The sequence below is a fragment of the Drosophila simulans genome, chromosome X, assembly GCF_016746395.2.
Source record: "Drosophila simulans strain w501 chromosome X, Prin_Dsim_3.1, whole genome shotgun sequence".
NCBI lineage: Eukaryota > Metazoa > Arthropoda > Insecta > Diptera > Drosophilidae > Drosophila > Drosophila simulans.
The window spans coordinates 9,349,350-9,368,750 of NC_052525.2; the positions used below are offsets into that span (position 1 = coordinate 9,349,350).

The 19,401-nt window shown below is 42.5% G+C and overlaps 2 protein-coding genes across 4 annotated transcripts in view; both read left to right on the forward strand.

Annotated features, from left to right (window-relative positions):
• Nucleotides 1–5,553: 5,553 nt before the first annotated feature.
• LOC6740047 (obg-like ATPase 1) lies at nt 5,554–8,739 on the forward strand. Of its 3 annotated transcripts, none has more exons than XM_016181064.3 (6): nt 5,554–5,674; nt 5,732–5,776; nt 5,919–6,109; nt 7,065–7,125; nt 7,330–7,711; nt 7,978–8,739. In XM_016181064.3, the coding sequence occupies exons 3-6, from the start codon at nt 5,929–5,931 to the stop codon at nt 8,545–8,547; spliced, it is 1,194 nt and encodes a 397-aa protein (XP_016038707.1). In that variant the 5' UTR covers nt 5,554–5,674; nt 5,732–5,776; nt 5,919–5,928; the 3' UTR covers nt 8,548–8,739. The 3 variants fall into 3 exon arrangements, with proteins under 3 accessions (XP_016038707.1, XP_016038708.1, XP_016038709.1); XM_016181065.3 differs by having other exon boundaries at nt 5,574–5,664; XM_016181066.3 differs by having other exon boundaries at nt 5,626–5,674; nt 5,732–5,859.
• A 6,312-nt stretch (nt 8,740–15,051) lies between these two features.
• LOC6725567 (carbonic anhydrase-related protein 10) overlaps nt 15,052–19,401 on the forward strand; it is a 61,194-nt gene continuing 56,844 nt past the window's right edge. The window contains exon 1 of the mRNA XM_016173672.2: nt 15,052–15,373. The gene's annotated coding sequence lies outside the window, so the exon portion shown is untranslated. The remainder of the gene's footprint in view (nt 15,374–19,401) is intronic.

Sequence of the window (19,401 nt, forward strand, 5' to 3'; positions counted from 1 at the left end):
TTCCTTTTACCATCTCGCGCTGGTTGGCCATTCGTCCTATTCCGAATGGATTCGCTTGGGCCCGTCAATTAAAAGGTGTGGAAAATGTGGAGTTCACATGCAAAACAACAATTTAAATGACCAAGGCGCCTCCCCAGAAGCCCCAACCCTCTTGCAATATGGAAATCCAGATATGGAAGTATGTTTTTATTCCTCACGTACTTTTTTGTCTGTAATTTTTCTCCTCGCTCTCTATAATTGGAGCAGTTCATTAATGATCATGTAATATACAAAACGTATGCGGGTATGGTCGGTCAGTGGCGGCGGGAAAAGGGGGGCTCAGCTGGCGACAGGAAATGCAACAGCACGAAGGCAGTAACGAGGAAAAGTCAGAAGGCAGGAAAATTGCATGCGATTTGCAAATTGTTTGACGATTAAGAAAGAGATGGCGAATCTTTTGGGGCTAACGAAAAGCAAAAAAAAAAAAATGGTACAAATACACAAAAGGAAAGTCAATGAAAATTACAATTTAAATGGACTGAAGGAAATGCCCCCCTAGATCCATCAAACCAAAATGGCGCGCGTGTTTTCCCGGAAAGTAATTAATGCGGGTAGCACAAATATTACGATTTTTCCGGGGATCCGAAACATGATGTACCCTGTTAATCTATTATTCTAGAAACTTTTTTACTGAAAAATAATTATTTTAAAATTTTAAAGAAAATTAATAATAGACTTCGAATCTTACTATTAAAAAGCCATTTTATTCAATTGTATTTAACTTCAATCTGTGTTTTTGCTATGAATAAGTTTTGGTGAAACCGATTTAACGATGTTTTGTTGATGGATCTAGAAAAGACCTTGAGGAATACCCCCTTGGAGTACCCTATGTTTTTTTTTTGGGGGGCTGCTGCTCCTTTGGCTGGAATTTTTGTTTCTTTGCGTTTGGCGCTCATTAAAGTGGAGCTACCGGTTTTCGGTCTCGCTCTATTCGCGTCTGTCCGTCTCTCTCGCTCGCACAGGCCGCGAAGCCAGTTTACATGGCCAGTTGGACTTGGCAACTCCACCCGCCCCCTTCCCATGCCCCTTTCCAACCCACTTTTGGCCAATTCGTTGGCCATTTTAATGGCCGCCGACCGAACGTCGCCGTTTCGTAGTTCTTCTGCTTCTTCTTGGCCATTTGGGGTGTTCAGCCAACTGCAATTATTTCGTTTTTTCTGCTGGCCTTTTTTTCAAAGTGTGTTGTTGCTTTTCTTTTAGCGCAATAATTTGCCTCTCTGTGCATTAAATGGATTTAATGAATGCGGTCCTATTAACTTTTTTCCTCTGCACTTTTTTTCCTGCTGAAACTTGCTGCTGCTGCTTCTTCAAGTTGCTGCCGCTGCTGCTGTTGTTGCTATTATTAATAATAATTGGGCAAGTCGTCGTCGTCCGTCGCCGTCGTCATCTGAATTTCAAATTCAACTTCAACTTAATTTTTATTGCCGCTTTTTTTTCGCACAACAAAAACTACACCGAATGCAATGCGTTCGCTGAAAATTGTTCGGGGAGCAGGGGGTTTCCCCGGGACAGGTTCAGGCTACCAAAGTAATTGCTGTTGCAAAAATGGCCGTTCCAAATGGAAATTATGCGCCATTTGCCCCCAGGAGATAAGGCGGGTTTCTCAGTGAAGTGTAGTTGCCTCTGCAGATTCGCCAGATCTGCTGGAATTTCTTTATAAACCAGTTGAACTTTACTTATCTATAATACAATCGGCAAAGCTCTGCTATAAAATCATTCCTAAGCAGCAGATGCACTCTTCATTCTAATGAATAATGAATGGTTTATTTCATTGAATAATAATTACGAATATAAAGTTTGCCTACAGAATTAACAACAACCTTTTAAAAGTTAGGAACAGCAAGCCCCGAAAATGCAATATTATTTGTACTTTTATTTCTATATAAACATAGCAGTTATTCAGGAATATTCTATTTCGTAATGGAAAACAATGTTCAATAGCCAAAAGCCTAAATTTCCTTACCCACTTTGTGCAAAGATTTTCCATCTTGTTCTTGCGCATCGAAATGTGCCCCAAGTGCAAACGTTTTCTTGAGCTTATCTTCTGACATTTGCGAATCAATGGCAATTGATTTCCACTCCTTTCCAACCAATGATCGCTATTGAAGCCGGGAAATGCCATTCAGATGGCAGCTGCCGGAAAAATACGGGAAGAAAAGAGACGATAACTTAGGGCCAAGCACGCTCCACTATTACCCCGCCTCCGATTCCGATTTCGATTCGATTCGATTAGTGTCCTGCGGTGATAATCGCTTAATACAACAACGGGGAAATGGCTGAAGGACTAGGGCAGCAGCAGGAGGAGCACTCAGAGGAGCCAAAAACTAAAAAAAAAAAGAGGAAAACGCCAGGAAGGGCATCTCGTGCTGGATGCTATATGGTGGTGCACCTATGTGTTTATAATTCGGTTATCCGGCGGAGGTGGTGCTGAGTAAATCAAATAATAAGGGTGGCTTTCGTTTACCATATCCATTGGGTTCGTCGTCATATAAATATATTTTTTATTTCTGCCTTAGCGCATTGTTGTTTTCCCAGCTCATGATTATTATTGCGTTTATTACGATTTCCATTTTCGGACCGTGTGGCTGGAGGCGTGGCCAGGGAAACGCCCCATTTATATATTTCATATGTTCGGAATAAAAAAAAATAAACGAATATATATACATATTTTTTGTCCGTTCCGGTGTCAGGCTTTTTCTATAACAATGACACACGATCGACCCTCTTTGCGGCACCTTTTCACTTCCTCTAATTTATACCCCAAATTTATACCCCATCCTTTGAACTCTATGCCATCCTCATGCAGATCCTTGTCTTAGTTTCCATGCATGCATTTTCCCTCCTTTGCTTTTCTTATTTTCTTATTTTCCGTAATAATTCATAATTTCTCTCGGTGGCCTGCAACATGTAATTTGGCAGCTGATGCATTGATGGCACATCGTTATAAGTCTTGCAGCAGTTGCAATTTGCATGACGGTCGCGGCTATTAGGGAGGATGCACTTGACGTTGCCTCCGATATGGATATGGATGTGAATATGGATACCCCCAGTTAGTTAAGATCGTTATGCAAATGGTCTGGATAAAATATAAGTGTGGGTCGAGGAGAGTGAAACATGGAGAATGGGGGAGGATCAAAGAAGCAATCCGATGCCGAAGATAACTGAAGATAAGTTAAGTTAACAGATTTATTAAGTTTGATCGGAGAGCGAATTATAAAATAGAGAAATTACAAATAAATTGTAAAATGTATGTAAAAAGAAATGTAGTTAAAATCGAATACTTTAAATTCATTTTTGTTTCTTTCATTTGTATAAACAAAGTATGTACATAACTTATATATAACAATAGAATTTACCTTTTATTTAAAAATATTTCTTAGTATGTTTTTTCGGGCTTGTCTAGATTAAAATGTTATATTTATCCCTTTCCACCCAATTGAACTTCTCCACCCACCAAATGTTGCTTAAAGATCAGTCGAGTTCGTTTCCTAAGTCTTTTGTTTGCTTCTGAAAATTTTCCAAGCCAGAACAATTTGAATACGGGCCACGTTATAATTAAAGGCAATAAAAAAACCAACCGCCAAATGGTTATGAATATGAATAGCTTGCTGTTGTTGGTTGTTGTATTTGTTTTTGCCACATTTCCAGTTGTTTTTTTTTTTTTTTCTGTTACCACTTTTTTAATTGGAGCAACAAGCTGGAAACGAATGAGCTTGGCTCATTGAAACTCGCTGCCGATGTTTTGTATGCATTCAGTTCATTTCTGTTTGGTGGCGTCCGTTTCCACCTGCTCCCGCGGCCACGCCCCCCAATGCCCTGGCCCCCTTCTTTCACATTTTTTTTTGTGGCCACGCCCAGCGCGTAATGTGGGTGCGAATGGGAGTGGAAATCGAGATGCGTGGTGGCTCGTTGGGCTAATTCCGCGGGAACCGCAATTAGCCAGTCATATGTATACAAATTTATGAGGCCCCCGCTACGTGCCCCAACCACGTTCTTTCGCCAGCGACCTTATGCGGGCACCATTTTCTACCCGACTCCAATAATTAAGTGCAATAAAAGGCAATTAAAAGTCAGCTTAATTAACCCAAACAACAAACAATATGCAAAATAAGCCGGCTTAGCGTTAAATAATCATGCTGGAAATTGAATAACTTTTGGGCGCAGCGCAGAGTCCTTGGAATTGTTTCGAAAGTATATATTTCAAAATGAATTTCTGGGAAATGTGTGAAAATGGAACTTTGCTGCGTATTGTTGAATACTTTTTATATGTCGATTTCATTCTTGTGTTTTATTTGTAATCTAATATAAGAAAGTATGTAATCTTAATTGTTGATTTTTGTTAAAATCGTTGCTTCATTGATATTTCAATAAACATACACAACCAATAAGATAGTATTTGAGGATCAGAATGCAGGTTGTTTATAAGAGCATAAAACCACAAATCGATCGAAAAACTTTCAATCGTCAGCAGGCGTGGACCGCAAGGAACTCTCCTCCTGCGGTTTTGTGGACAAACATTACAAAGGTATTACATGCTCCAGTGGACAAAAAAGAAAGAAAATAAATACGAAAAACAGTTGTCCAGGGTCAGTTGCAAATGGATTTTTAAACGGTCGGACAACCGCAAAGAGATGCCTTGAATAAAGAAACTGGACGAGGAGGCAAGACAGCGTGAAATTATAAGTAAGTTTTCTAGCACGCACATGATATTCGAATACTGAAAGGTAGACCGATCACGCATAACGGATCTTTTAATTAGGGCCATAAACGCGGACCAGGGAATCAATCAAAGCGCATCGACCAACGATCCAAATCGATTGCCAACAATCGCGAAAGATCAACAAACCTGATCCCCCAAACCACCCTTGGTCTTCCCTCACGACGCCTTTTCGTTTTTCTACCCATCGCGCGGATTGCGTTTCAGTTGGCCATAAAGCCAGGGAATCGATCCGCCGATCGGTTCGCTAATTATGCGAAATTATTGATTATTGCGGGCTTTTCACTAAACCGCCAAATTGCGTGTACGTGCCTCGGCCCGACGACCTTGACAGTTAACTCGATCGCTTTTACCTGAAAACCTGGTCTAAAATTAAAGGCGTTGGAAAGAGGAACACGACCAGTATATCTAGACAAAATTAAACCATCAAATTGATCACATTGCTTGAGAGGCTTGTCAGTTATTGCATAGTTCTCCATAAAATAGGGTACAATATTATAACAACAATATATTTGGTATAATTTGAAGGACTTGAAGGAAGCAATATAATAATATAAAGGCATTAAATAGGATTCCCTTATTAACCAATTCGCTTTGAGTAAAGCAGTTTCACAAGTAAACTTATGCCCGCACAATGATTATAGTAGAAGACGTCAAACCTGTTGAAAAATGCTGAAATTCCAGTACGATAATAACATAGCCCTCGAGCGAAATTCAAATTACGCGCCCTGCCCGCTGGCGCCCCCTACCGCCTGCGGTGCCAAGCTGAGTCGCTTATTTCCCCCGCCCGGGGGCGCTAGGCGCCATGCAACCCTGCGCGACAACAGCTGACTGATGTATACCCATCTCGCTCGCTCTCTTTCCTTCCACGCCGTCAGCCGCAAAAACCAGCGGACGCTTAAATTTTCGTAAATATTTGTAAATAACAAGGGCTAAAGTTCATTTGGCAATAACTAACCTAAACTCCATCCACAGCTGGAGCTGAGTTCAGCGGACAGCATCCACGCGTTTAGTGAAAAGGTGCGTTAGCAGCCGGCAAAGTGAGGTTATGTCCGGCAGCATATAAAAATAGTTGCCATCTATTTGAATGAATGCATATATATGTATTTACATTCCTAATTAATCGGATATATGTTTCTAACGACTTGCCATATCACCGCAGATCAACGAAGATGCCGCCCAAGAAGCACGACGAACCGGAGCGCAAGCCGCTGATCGGCAGAATTGGAACGAATCTGAGAATCGGAATCGTTGGCGTTCCCAACGTGGGCAAGTCCACTTTTTTCAACGTTCTGACCCAAAGTGCCGCCCCCGCGGAGAACTTCCCTTTCTGCACCATCAAGCCGAATGAGAATAAGTATTCCCCAACATATACATATACATATATATATCTTTATATATATACATATATCTGGCCAATTACCAGGCGAACCTGCGGGCGGTGGCAATTTCCTCGATCATTGTAATCATCTCGTGGAATATAATTTTTATGCCGGCGATGCAGCAATGGCCTCCAGGAGCAACCGCCGCCGCTTCTAATTCCAAATTGCTCTCTCGACTGGACCTTCTAAAATAGCCACAGTGGAGCATCGATAGGGAACACACATCTCTGAGATTCGCAGCTAAGTAGGGCATTCTATGTATCAGGAATTGAGATCTAGACAATCTTCATGCTATGGCCATGAATTATGGTAATAGTCTTGAATTGTAGATAATTCCGATCCATTTTAAAGCTCGAAAACTTAACTTTAGCAAACTTTAAGCTAAAACCATTTATTTCTTAGATTATCCTTACTAAGTATCTCATACAGAGTGTTCTCACGTATCCATTCCTTTTGGACTATAGGAGTAACAGATAGTTTCTTAGTTTCATCTTGCACTGAACTCTATAAATTAGCTAGGAAACCTTTTTTCTATTCATTTAAGCCATCTTTAACAGTTGAGCTAACCATGCTCCACTGTCCTTCGCGTTGGGGGCGTGTCGCGGCCTTAGCAATTTTATCAGATCCAGTTTCCAATATGCAAATTGCCCCCGCCTTCGGTTAGCTTCGGTTTCATTTCCCTGCGCTTTTTATTTGTGAGCGACTTCATTTTGGTTTCGCTGCCCCTTTGCGGATGGCGCAAAATTATAGAAAATTGCCATGATTGGCCGCCGATGCTGCCGGGCTGCCAATCGTTTTTGTTTTTCATATTCTTGTATTTTGCATTTCTGCGCCCAGCCAAGTCAGCCCGACTAACATGCGTCTCACCTCTTCTTTTCATCTGCTCCTGCTGATGCTGCCGCCGATGGCTTTTGCCTTACCCACACGTCGTGTTCCGGTGCCCGATGAGCGTTTCGATTACCTGGTGGAGTACCACAAGCCGGCCAGGTGAGTTGGAGCATACAAATCCCTTTCATCAAAATTTTAGTTTGTCATTGCTTGTAAGAAAATCATGAACCTGCGTCATGAAACACATTTAAAACGCGTAACAAGTTGCGGAACTTGTTGTTTTCATTATATGCTTGCCAATTGCTTATTAAGTTAAATAGAAAAGTTCTGCACAATCGAAAATAATAAATATTTAAAAACTAGTGTGGTTCCTGCATATCTGAACGTCGTGGACATTGCTGGCTTGGTGAAGGGAGCCGCCGAGGGTCAGGGACTTGGAAACGACTTCCTCTCGCACATCAGCGCCTGCGATGCCATTTTCCACTTGTGCCGCGCCTTCGAGGATCCGGATGTGACCCACGTGGAGGGCGAGGTGGATCCGGTGCGCGATCTGGAGATCATCTCCGAGGAGCTGCGCCTCAAGGACGAGGAGAATCTGCTCAAGAACTTGGACAAACTGGAGAAGGTGGTGGCCCGCGGCGGCGACAAGAAGCTCAAGCCCGAATACGATTCGATGCTGAAGATCAAGGAGATTCTCATCGACCAAAAGCGACATCTGCGCTTCGAGGACTGGAATGCCCATGATGTAAGTACGAAAACAATCCACATCCGCTAGGTGGCATTAACGCTTCTTGTTATTCCTTACCATTTAAAAAGAGTAGTATATCCATAAAATATTGTATTCTAAATTTGTTAATTAAGTATGCATTTGTATTCGTGCTTTCATTCCTTGTTGTTATTATCGTCCCTATTTGTTTGCCAACAAAACAGCGAAATCTGTGGATTTTTTCGTTTGACCTTGTGATTTTCCCTCCCGTTCTTATTGACGCTACCACTACTTTGCTCTTTCAGATTGAGGCCTTGAACAAGTATCTGTTCCTGACCTCCAAACCGGTCATCTACCTGGTGAACCTCTCGGACAAGGACTTCATCCGCAAGAAGAACAAGTGGCTGCCGAAGATCAAGGAATGGATCGACAAGAACGATCCCGGAGCACTGCTCATTCCCTTCTCCGGCGCCTTCGAGCACCAGCTAACCGAAAAGGACGAGCTGGAGCGCAAGGCCTACGAGACGGAGACCAAGTGCAAGAGCATGCTGGAGAAGATCGTTGTGACGGGCTACAAGGGCCTGCAGCTAGAGTACTTCTTCACCGCCGGACCGGATGAAGTGAAGGCCTGGACCATCCAGAAGGGCACCAAGGCTCCCCAGGCCGCCGGACGCATTCACACCGACTTCGAGAAGGGCTTCATTATGGCCGAAGTGATGCACTTCGAGGACTTCAAGGCGGAGGGCAGTGAGGCGAATGCCAAGGCCGCTGGCAAGTATCGCCAACAGGGACGCAACTACACCGTCGAGGACGGCGACATCATCTTCTTTAAGTTCAACGCCGGAGCTGGCCTCAAGGATGCCAAGAAGAAATGATACCGTTTGGCCATGATCATCGCCATGTCCACCGTTCTGTACATTAACTTGATCTTGTACTCCCAGATGTTTCGCTTCGCCAGAGGCTAGCTCCTCATTACCACATCCCTCACTCTCATGTTCGAGGCCTGAAAATGCATTTTGAATTTCCTTTTTTTTGTACGCTATGTAAACACGCTTGTGACACACAAACCCAGTCGTTGTTTGTTATGGTAACAGGCGGGTTATCTTGAACACCATTTGAAGCTACAGTGATACTTGAATATCTATGTGGCTATATGGTCATTAGCCATGGGTAAAAGATTTTGACACATGCAAGTAATAAAATCAGGTTGGAGATTCGGAAAGTGCTAGTATTGTGTTGCTATCCCTTTGCTCCTTGCTAGCAGCAAACAATAAGCAATGACATATCCCTTGTCAGGCATTGACATTCTGGTAACCGAAGTCTCAGATTTCTATTGCTGCGCCGTTGCAAAACTTTTTAATCATGCTGGCAAAGTTGCTGCTCGAAACACCTGTGCAAACCTCTTTGCCACCAGAGCCACCAGGAAAAGCGGCCAAGTGCAAGGAGCGGTGCCACAAAGACTCAAAGGAGGGAGCAGGCGCAGTGCTGTGCGGTGGTTGCTCTGTGCAAATGCAGCTGCATCCAGTACACAAAGGATCGGGCGGTTGAGGTGGCTGGCTGGTTGGTTGGCTGGTTGGCTGGTTCCACTGACTCTGGTCGCAGCGGCAACTTGCTAAGCACATAATTTGGTTTACCGCATTGCCAAACATGCGCCGCCAGAAACACGCACATTCCCCCTAAATCCCAATCTCAAACCCTTTTTCGGTTGCTTCTGGGTTCTGTTAATCTTTGCCAAAAGAAACTTTTCTTGTGCACCGTGTGACGAGCTTCGAAATGGGTTGCATAATTCAAAAGTTCGCAATGAAAGTAAGGAAAAGCTTCGAAAATGTTCTATACATTTTGAGTGCAAGAAGTATGCCTCAAAATATTTAAATATCTTTATCAACTCAATAAAAAATATACATATAAGTGAATTTATTCTTGATCTATTTTTAAAATAAATTAAATATGCAATTTGTTTAATGTTACCACTGTGCGCAACTGCATTGCATTCTTGTGTGTGTTGGCTGCAAAAGTTTTTTGCGTGAGCTCGACAACTTTTCATATGAAATGCAAAATTACACACTCCTCCGGTCCAAGAAACGAGCCGACAAAAATATTTTGAATGTTTTATTAGCAACCAAACTAGCCAAGGAGTGGGCGTGGCAGTTGGAGTTGGAGTTGGAGAAATCCAATTGCCCCGGCTGTGTAGTTAATTAAAGTGTAATGTCCTGCCCCAGGAATGGCTACACATCCAGCGAAGGACTTGCAGCATGAGCTGCAGCCATCGGGGTGCCCACGTTGACAAGGCCCATCAGAGGAGCGTGAAATATGGCCACTTTAGAGTCCGGCCAAATGGCCCGTTCGCCGTGGAGCCGCTCTGTCCTCGACGTTCGCCAACAAAGGGGCCAAACACAAATCATTCGGAATAGAACAATTCGGAATGATGGGAACGACTTTCAGGTGAGCGAATAGAAAAATACCCTATACGTATGTAAATTTGAATCTTCAATGGATCTTGCTGGTGTATGCAGCAATATATATGTCTAATTTGTATACTCCAAGGATTCACTTTCGTTCTTTTTTGTTGCATACTCTTAGACACTTAATGTTGAAAGGAGACAGCAATGTTGCAACATGCAACATGCAACATCCATGTAATAGAAAAGTAGCCCGATCCTGCCATGCTAACGATAACAAAGCCAACTAGTCGCAGCGGCATCGTCATTCATGCACTCAATTCAGAAATTCATTCAATTCAATTGAAAAATGGCGCTTGAATATTTGACGCATGCAAAATGGGTGGGCGTTAGAGCGTAGGGGGTGGGCGTGGCACGCCGTCAGCATCAACTGTCACTTGCAGGGCATCGTGGGCAGCAAAGCGTTAAAAATGACTGTCATAAATTAATGAGCGACGAATCCGGAGTGACGCATCGAAATTGAATTGAATATATTTTTCGCTGAATTGGCGTTCATTATTCATTTACAGCTGTCTCTAGACATTCGACGATCTGATATATATATATATATCTATTCCGACTACCTTTAATTGCTTGTAAAAAGTGCATTGCACCGTTAGCTGTGCCACCCACTTTTAAGCCCACCCATCGTCTCAATTTCAATCCCAATCTGGCCATAAACGTGACAATAATATAAATCAGCAGATTGCGCCGCACTCACTCACTCGATGGGCTCCTCCGGAATCCGGAACCTTATCGTCATAATCACGTATCCGCATCCCCCTTATTATCATCATTATCATGGGCAGGACCCATCATCATTGTTCCTGTCGTCTACGCCGGCATTTAACTTAATGCCCACATGCGGCGACAGCGTAAAACGATTTGAGTCCCCGGGATTAGATTCCCAGCTGCAGCAACAGGAGTTTCCAGTGGGTGTGGGAATGGGAATGGGTATGGGTATGGGTATGGGGTCAACCCAGATGGGTTGGGGGATTGGGGTCAGGGGTCAGGACTAACTGGCGTTGCAACGAAGGTAAAACGTGCCGTTCATGGAAATAAAGCGTGTAATTGTTTTGGCAGCTGCCGAAACGTTTTAACAGCTAATTAAGAAGCCATCAGACACAGGAAAATGGTTAGAGAAAGTAGAGAAAGCTGTTGGGTTAGAGAAAGGGAGTGAGGGGAAACAATGGCAGCTAAATCAAAAAGATTCAACTCAAGATTAGGAAAAACTTGACCAAATTAAAGTATAATATAACAACGATTAGAGCCATCAGCAGCTTCACATTTTTGCCACATAAAATCGAACTATTTTAAATGCAGCAGGTAGTTCAATTGATCATAAACATTTGCAGGCATGGTACATTAAATAAAAGATCTGATGGGTTAAGTTAAAAGTTCTCCACCAGGGCTGTCACGATTTTAGTTCACTTGAATTTACCGGTGCCTTCGTTTTGACAAAGTCGCTGCAAGCGGAGCAATTTCATCAACACCTTCTCTCGAGTAATTAAATTCGCTGGGCGGAAGTTGGTTTCCGATGCTCCCGATTCTCGACTTTGCCTTTAACACTAATAAGCGGGATATCATGCCGTGGTCTGCGAGTATTTTCGTTGGCCTTCTGGGAACCGAAATCTGAAATCTGAACGCTAAAATCCGAGAGGCAAAAGCTGAAAGGCGAGAGTCAGCGCTGAAAAACAATACATTAAGCGACTTTCAATCTCCCAGTGGGTGGTCTCAGTCTGTTCTCAGTGTGCGTGCTTCTCTGGCTGTGTGAGTGTGTGTGTTTGAGTGCAAACAGACTCGCACACACACACACACACACACACACGGAGAGGCGCACACGTATGGCACCGGAAAATGTGTTCATTTCCGGTGTCAGTGTCAGAAGCAACAATGGGGCAGCATCTCGCCAACTTTTGCCCGCCGTGACTTTGATGAAAAATCGCGAAGCTGACGCTGCCAGTCGACCTCCGAAACGTGTGTGTCCTCGGCGATGGCTGCGTGACACGATGGGCAATAGGGTCAACCGATACTTAACCGATACTTTAACTTAAATCAGTTGGTTAGAGACAAAGTTACACTTTGTATACGTTTATGCGGAATAATAAACAAAGTCATAGTTACCAATGAGTCAAATAATGTAATTCCTGTTTGCATGCATTTTTCCTACTAATATTATATATTAAAAATATATATGTTATATTATATATATTATATTCAAATGTATTTTTGTGCCACTTTGGGTTTATTATAACAATAAGCCATTCCCTAATGAGTTGCAATAGTTTGCCATCCCTAGGACTTGCAGACACACACACACACCCACACACTTGACTCCCTTATGTGCGATGCACTTCATTCAGGCGAAAAGAGAAGAGACATCATAATAATGTGGCCCATGTGGAAAACAAAGCAAACAAGCAAACAAAACCCAACCAACAAGTGAGCAGACAAAAAGAGCCTGGCGAATGCCAAAAAGTAGGCAACACATCCTAGCCCACACACACACACACAGCCAAACGAAAGAGAGCTGCCCAAATGCAGCATATATTTTTAATTTCCTCTTATACATATGCAACCTATAGAATAAAGGGGTAGTACGGCAACCGCAATCTATACTTATGACCCCCTCCACACCACCCGTCTACGTCTATGTACATATCATGTGTAATGTTTGTGGGTTAGGAGCCCATAATTAAAAGCAGCACAGGTACCGAGAAATGGGAATAATGGAAACAATGCAATTTGGCCTAGAACGAAGTAACTCGATAACTTATTAAGGCTGCATGATATGCATACATGTGGCATGAGAAGCCGTACGTTGCTTATTTATATGATAGGAGACATTACAACAATAAATCAATCCACAACTCAGCAGTACAATAATTTGAAGTATAGATATCGTGCTGCTTGCTTAAGTGTTAAATTACTATGTCAATGCCAACAGATGCTGTCTAGTTAGCAAAAAGTTCTTCAGTATTTCAATGACTATTTTAAAGCTTTTCCATTTCCATCGTTAATATCATAATTTTCCCCTGCTTTAATTCGCTTTCCTCGACTTTCGATTGCATTTACCGCGAGTGTCGTCGGATGATCTGAGGCATGACTAATAAGGAGCCAAGTGGGGGCTTTTCATGCTTGACTGGGCCATCGATGTGGAGTCCGCTCGGCCACGCCCCCAACTTCTGTCCTGCACCGCCCACCGCCCACCGTTTGGGTCGTTTGTGCCGTTTCGCTTTGTCGGCCAATGTGTTTGGCTGTAAAGTTTATTTATGGCCAACTCCCTGGGCTTCCATATGCCTGATTTATTGCTGTTATTGAAAAATTCGTAGTGCAGCTTTTAATTATGAGGCGAGGTGCAAACAGAAAAATGTGTATATATTACAACAACATACAAATAAAGAGTGCAAAAATAAAAAACATATAGGCGAGTGCAGGAGTGAATAGTGCTGACTGCAAGTCCCCTGGCAAACAAATAAATTGGAAAGTGGGCAAAACTGAACCAGAAATTATGTGACTCTAGAGGCTATACTGCGAAAAATGTCCCAAAAAAAAAGAATAAAATAAACGAAGAACTTCGAGTGTCACGACTGCAAAATTAGTGTTTATTTTATTTTACTTTATATATTTTGTACAATTTTTTTTGCTCACTTCTCAGCGATCTACCAGAATGTTACTCGTGTGGCGCCGTATGCGTTTTAATTTGCCGGAAATGAAGCGGGCATAAAAAAGCTACCTCACCCAAAAAAAAAAAAAGAAAAAAATATAAAAAAAATATAAAAAGAAACGCCGAGAAAAGGAGCAAAGGAGCTGGGAGACAAGACGAGTTACATGGCAAAACACGCGCCATTGCACACAAAGAGGGTAGCAGGGGGCGGTGGGCGGCCAAAGGGGGCGGCGAATTTCACAAGGACGGGGGGCAGGTGCCGTGTGACATGCATGGCGCAAGTGTTTTAACACAATTTAATATGGCCCGACGATGACGACAGGGACAACGGGAGATGACACTGTGCGGAAAAGCGAGGGAAAAGCGGCGGGATAGGCGGCGGGAAAAGCGGGGGCATGCGGAAGGGCGAACGGAGACAACTTTTCCCAGCGATGACATGCACCAGAGCCAGATAATGTGAGCGCCCGACGAGGCCCAAGACGAAAACAACGCCCCGACCAAAAAAACCAGCTCAAAAAAAACACTGGCAAAAATAAGACTGCAATTCTAAATGAAGATAAAAAAATGGTTTCTATCTTTAAGTTCATTTTAAAAGTTTTTACCTTAAGTTTTATACTCTTTAAATTTTTATTACATTTTCCCTGATACATGATGTTAATTTTTCACAGTGCAACCAATTCAGCGCCCAGCAAACGACCACGTTGTTGTTGGTAATGTGCATGGGCGGCAGAGGGGGCTGGAAAAAAAGGGGGTGGGGCGGGGGTCGCACACCCATGCAACGTTATTAAATCATAAAGCGCAAGCTGCCGCCGCCGTCTGATGTTCGTCCCCATATTAGGGTTCTTCGAAAAGAACGAATAACAATGATATGCTTATAGAGGGTGTGCTTGAAATTAATCCCGAGTAAAATTCATAAGGAACTGAACCTGACATATAGTATAGTTTTCAAGTCAAATTTTATGAGTTGAAATCTTTGTAATTAGCCCACTGTGCAAGTGGTTGTTGTTTTCGTTAAGAAATCGAGAGCATCACAAACTTTGTTATGTAGGAAAGATAAGGAAACAAGAACCCACTTTTCCGAGTGTTAATCGAGTTCAGCAATACGAGATCGGAAAATAAGCAATAAGGCTTTATAGCAATGTACTTATAGAAACATATATTTATATGAAAAAATGATTTACCATATAATCTTTCGTTTTGACCTTTTTCTTAGTATATTTTTATTGATTGCGTACTTTTGAAACGCTTGTGAGGCGAATTAATTGATAATGCATTCGTAGTCTCTCGACTTTCATCTCTCAATATGCACGTATCGCGTCTGGGATTCTTTGTTATCAGTTTTGTGGTTATCTTGGCACGGATGGCTGGACAAGACACACAGCCTATCGAGCTCCAAAATTTTACTAGTCCAGTACTTTTCATTGCATTGGGTAGCCAAGCCACAACTAGGAAATGGGAGGGACGTTTACCAAGTGCTCCTCGAAGAACAACTCCGAGATCTGATATCGAACCGATGAATAAAACAATAAAAGTGCAAAGTGCTGAAAGCTAAAGTGCTAAGCTAATAAATTGAAGTCTACAGTACAGTTTTTATAAGTAAGCTCGATCTTCTACTTCATCAAGATGTCAGTCTATTTGTAATGGTGACACGATTCTACTTTATTTTCACGACGATTCTTCTGCTCTAAAGTTTTATCGCATATTAGTAACATTTATTTGACGTATTATCTACAATTGGTCACTCCATGTCACTCCATGATCCGCCTCGAAGGACCAAAGCCTCTTTCTGGAAGCTCTAGCCAAGATCGGAGGAGCATTTTGAAAGGAGTGTAGAAAGAAGTGGCCTCACGAGGCACCAAGATTTATACACCAATTTGCCAAGTTGTATTGTAAAACTAATAAATTGTCGCCGCTAACTTGAATAATGTGTGAGAAGGACTCTCGGCTTATATGTATGTGTGTGTGCGCGCGGCAAGTGTCTGTGTGGGTAAAGTATCTGTGTGGGAAAAGTATCTGCGTCTGCTGTTGGAGGCGGCACAATTATTATCCTGCTCGGTTGGCTGGCTTTCCTGGCAGCCAAAAGAGCGGGCCGTGGCATAACTTTTAAATAAACTTTCATAATTTTGCATACTTGAGATAACAAATTGCATGTTGCAAGTCGTTTCCGCCTCGCCATATCCCTTGCTCTCCTTGTCTACCGCCCTCCCTTCTGCATCGCGTCGTCTCTTTCACTTTCTGGGCTGTGTACATTTGTTGTTTGGCTCGCAACTTTAAATTAGATTGTTTCTTTTCTCAATGTTTTCATTTCAGTGTCCCTACTGTGACTGTGTTGGACTTGTGCATTAAGTTGTGTCTCGTAGCTCGATTGACCTTTGATCTCCGATGAGATAACAGCCTGTAATCTTTATGATTGCAAAGTTTTATAACAAGTATTTGTTTATTTCATAATCCGCACTATCATTTGCATTATGTATATTTTTCATTTTAAACTTTTCATTATGTTTCCCATTGCAATATGCATATGTTTTCATGCTTGCTTGAATGCTTCTCTAAGTTAATTTCGAGAACAAAGAACGCTCGAATGGTTGATGTGTGTGCAATTGGTTGGCAGTGTGCGGTTGAAGTGTACTTAAATTCACCAAATGGCAATTTAAACAGCAGCCGATTATATTAATTGCATATCATTGCAGCGCTACCAAAAACAGAAACAGAAAACACAAGCACACGAAAGGGGCGGGCGGGGTCAAAGCAATTAGCAAACTGTGGGTGGTCCATTAGTTACACACACCCGCCTTGAGGCCAGACAAAAAGGCAATTAACAAAGATTTTGTGGCCAATAGTTGTCAACAGATTGTTTAATTTGTGCCGAGTGCGGCGGCAATGGCATTACAAAGCAGTCCAGCCCACTGACCAAATGACCAACTAACCAAACACATGCTGCGACACAGGAAATATAATGTCATATTTAACGCAGGTCCTGCGCTCCTTGTACACGTTTGTGTCTGTATTGGTGTCCCTGAGCGTGGGGCTATGTGCACTATAAAATATAACCATAGCTACATGGTTTTATGCAGCTGGGTTTAAAGAAATTTAAGAATTAAGAGAAAATATACTAGTAGAAATTCGAAGATATGAGTTATGTGAATATCTTTTTCTCTGTTTTCCACTGGCAGTGGAAATTCCGGAATTGAGTAAATTGACCCTCGTGGGTTGCGCTCAATGGGAGTTTTGTTGTTCTTTGGCGGCTCTCCTCGTGGGCCCAACCGATTTCCCCCTGGCGATATAGGGCTCCACATGCCGTCGAAACTCGCTGCACTTGGCAAAGTTTTTGGGGCCAGAAAACCGCAGCAAAAGTGGCCCAAGCCTCGAACCGCCTCTACTTCACTCATTTTCCATACTCCTTGCAAACACACCCATCGAAGTGCATGTCGTTATGCACACACACACATATATATATATACATATATTTGTATATTCAAGTGTCAAGTCGGAGACATGCATAACTGTATAGATATGTATATAGTTAGATAGATATGGACAAGGACTGTGAAGTTCGTTGCTGTTCTGTTTCTGTTTCAGTTTCGGTTTCAGCCTGAGCATATGTCTTAATTTTTGACCGAACTTTGCTAAAAACCCCCCATTTGGTGCTGTTGTTGTTGCTGTTTGAAATAAACTTTAATGAGTTTTCTGCTTTTCAGCCACAAAAACCACTTAACCGGCACATATGCAAGCAGAGGGCTGGAAAAACGGGGTGGTTCGGGCATCAGACGAAGCTGCCAGAGAAGCTGGCGAAACTTTAGCCGTCTCTGAACATTTTTGGCTAGCCAAGTTAACACTGCACACACACACACATACACATACATTTGGGGCCCTAAATATATGATATACATATATATATATATATATATTTAACAGGCAATGACCAGCGGCTGGCAAAAGAACAGAAAAAAAGCGGCAGCGAAAAATTTGAGCGCATGTAAATTTTTGTGGGGCAGGAAAAACAGGGGCAGCACAAGGGGGCAAAACACAAAAAAAAAGAAAATGAATGTGGCATAAGGCTGCTGGAGTCAAACCGACATTTATGGCCAGCAAATTTCCCGCTTAGTGCTAACCAATCAACTGTGGCAAGTCCAGTTCCATTTTCTGGGCCAGCAGCTCCGATCCAGTTGCTCCGATCCGGAATCCTACATATCCCATGAATAACCCCTATCCAACCCAAGCCCAAACCCGAACCAACCCAATCCAACCCAATCTCAATCCCAATCCCAATCTCGACCTGTCGCTTCAGCTGGCGCTTGGTAAATGTAATTTCTGACTAACGACAGAATGTCGTATGAGTAAATGCATATACTTTTAGGCCACTTTTTTTGTTATTTTCCTTCGGTTTTTTTGCTCCTTGCCTCTGCTAGCCAGGATTCAAATGTCACTTGGCTAATAAAGCGGTCATTCACTGGGCCGGAATAACAGTGAAGAGGCGGAGGTGGGGGAGCTTCCCCGGAAGGAGGCGTCGTTGGTCAGCATTGTCAAAGTTTTATGAGCGGTCAAGCTCGCGCATTTCAAGCGTCTTTCGTTTAATTACATTTGCCGCACATTCGATTCGCCTAGCTGAATACCCTGTCCAAATATGATAAGAGTATATGTGAGCCGTGCTTTTATTTGTTTTTTGAAAGGTTATTTGTTTTTTTTTTATTTTTAATATGATTTTTCGTTATAATTATATTATATGTTATAATTATAATTATATTTTGCTTCTTAGTTATACTATTTCAGTTCAATGTTATGTTCAAAACTGCATCCTATATGGATAAAATTGGGAATTTTTCACAGTACAGGGTATTTGTGAGCTCCACTTGAGACCCAAAAAAATCAAATGCAATTTTTTGCTACCCAGTTTCATAACGCTCTCAATATGTGGAGCTGGGTGCTCCGAAAGTCGCCGCATGGCAGACCATGTACAGACATCTGTCGGTTGGTTGGCCATTTCCCTGCCCCTCGTGCTTGGGTTGTTGGTATTTTTTTTTTCAGTGCTGGTCCTGCAATTACTTTGTGGCCAAAGCCTAAAACTAAATGTGAACGCGACGACGCAGCTGCCGTTAGCATAAAGTAATCAAAAAAGTTTTGCTTTATTGTGGGGCAGCCCACTCATCATCATCAGCATCATCATCATTGAAGCTGCAGGAATGCCATAGCATTCTATATTCGCTATATCTCTATGTAGGTAGTTCTACATGTATTTGTGGCTGGTTTTTCTTTTTTTTATTAATTTTTGCTTTGCCAAGGTGGAAAGTGCAACCTTGAGCGAACTTAATTCGGCACGGGAATGCAATAAAATATTGATAAGTTTCGTTCACCGATTTCTGGTTTTGTCTTAGCTTTCCTCTTCTTGGCTGCTAAACTTAATTGTACACTGACTGGCAGCGAGGAGGAAAATAGAAAAGCGGAAGATAAAGCCAGGGCGACGTATGGAGTGCCAGGGCAATTTGGTATTATTCGCACGTAATTCGATGAAATTTTAATAATCCAGCTACGAAGGTAATAAAGAACTTTTGGACATGTGGGGCTGAAGGCCGTTTCCTGTCTCACGTGTGCCATTTTCCAGGGTAGCCGGGGTATGTGGGCACAGT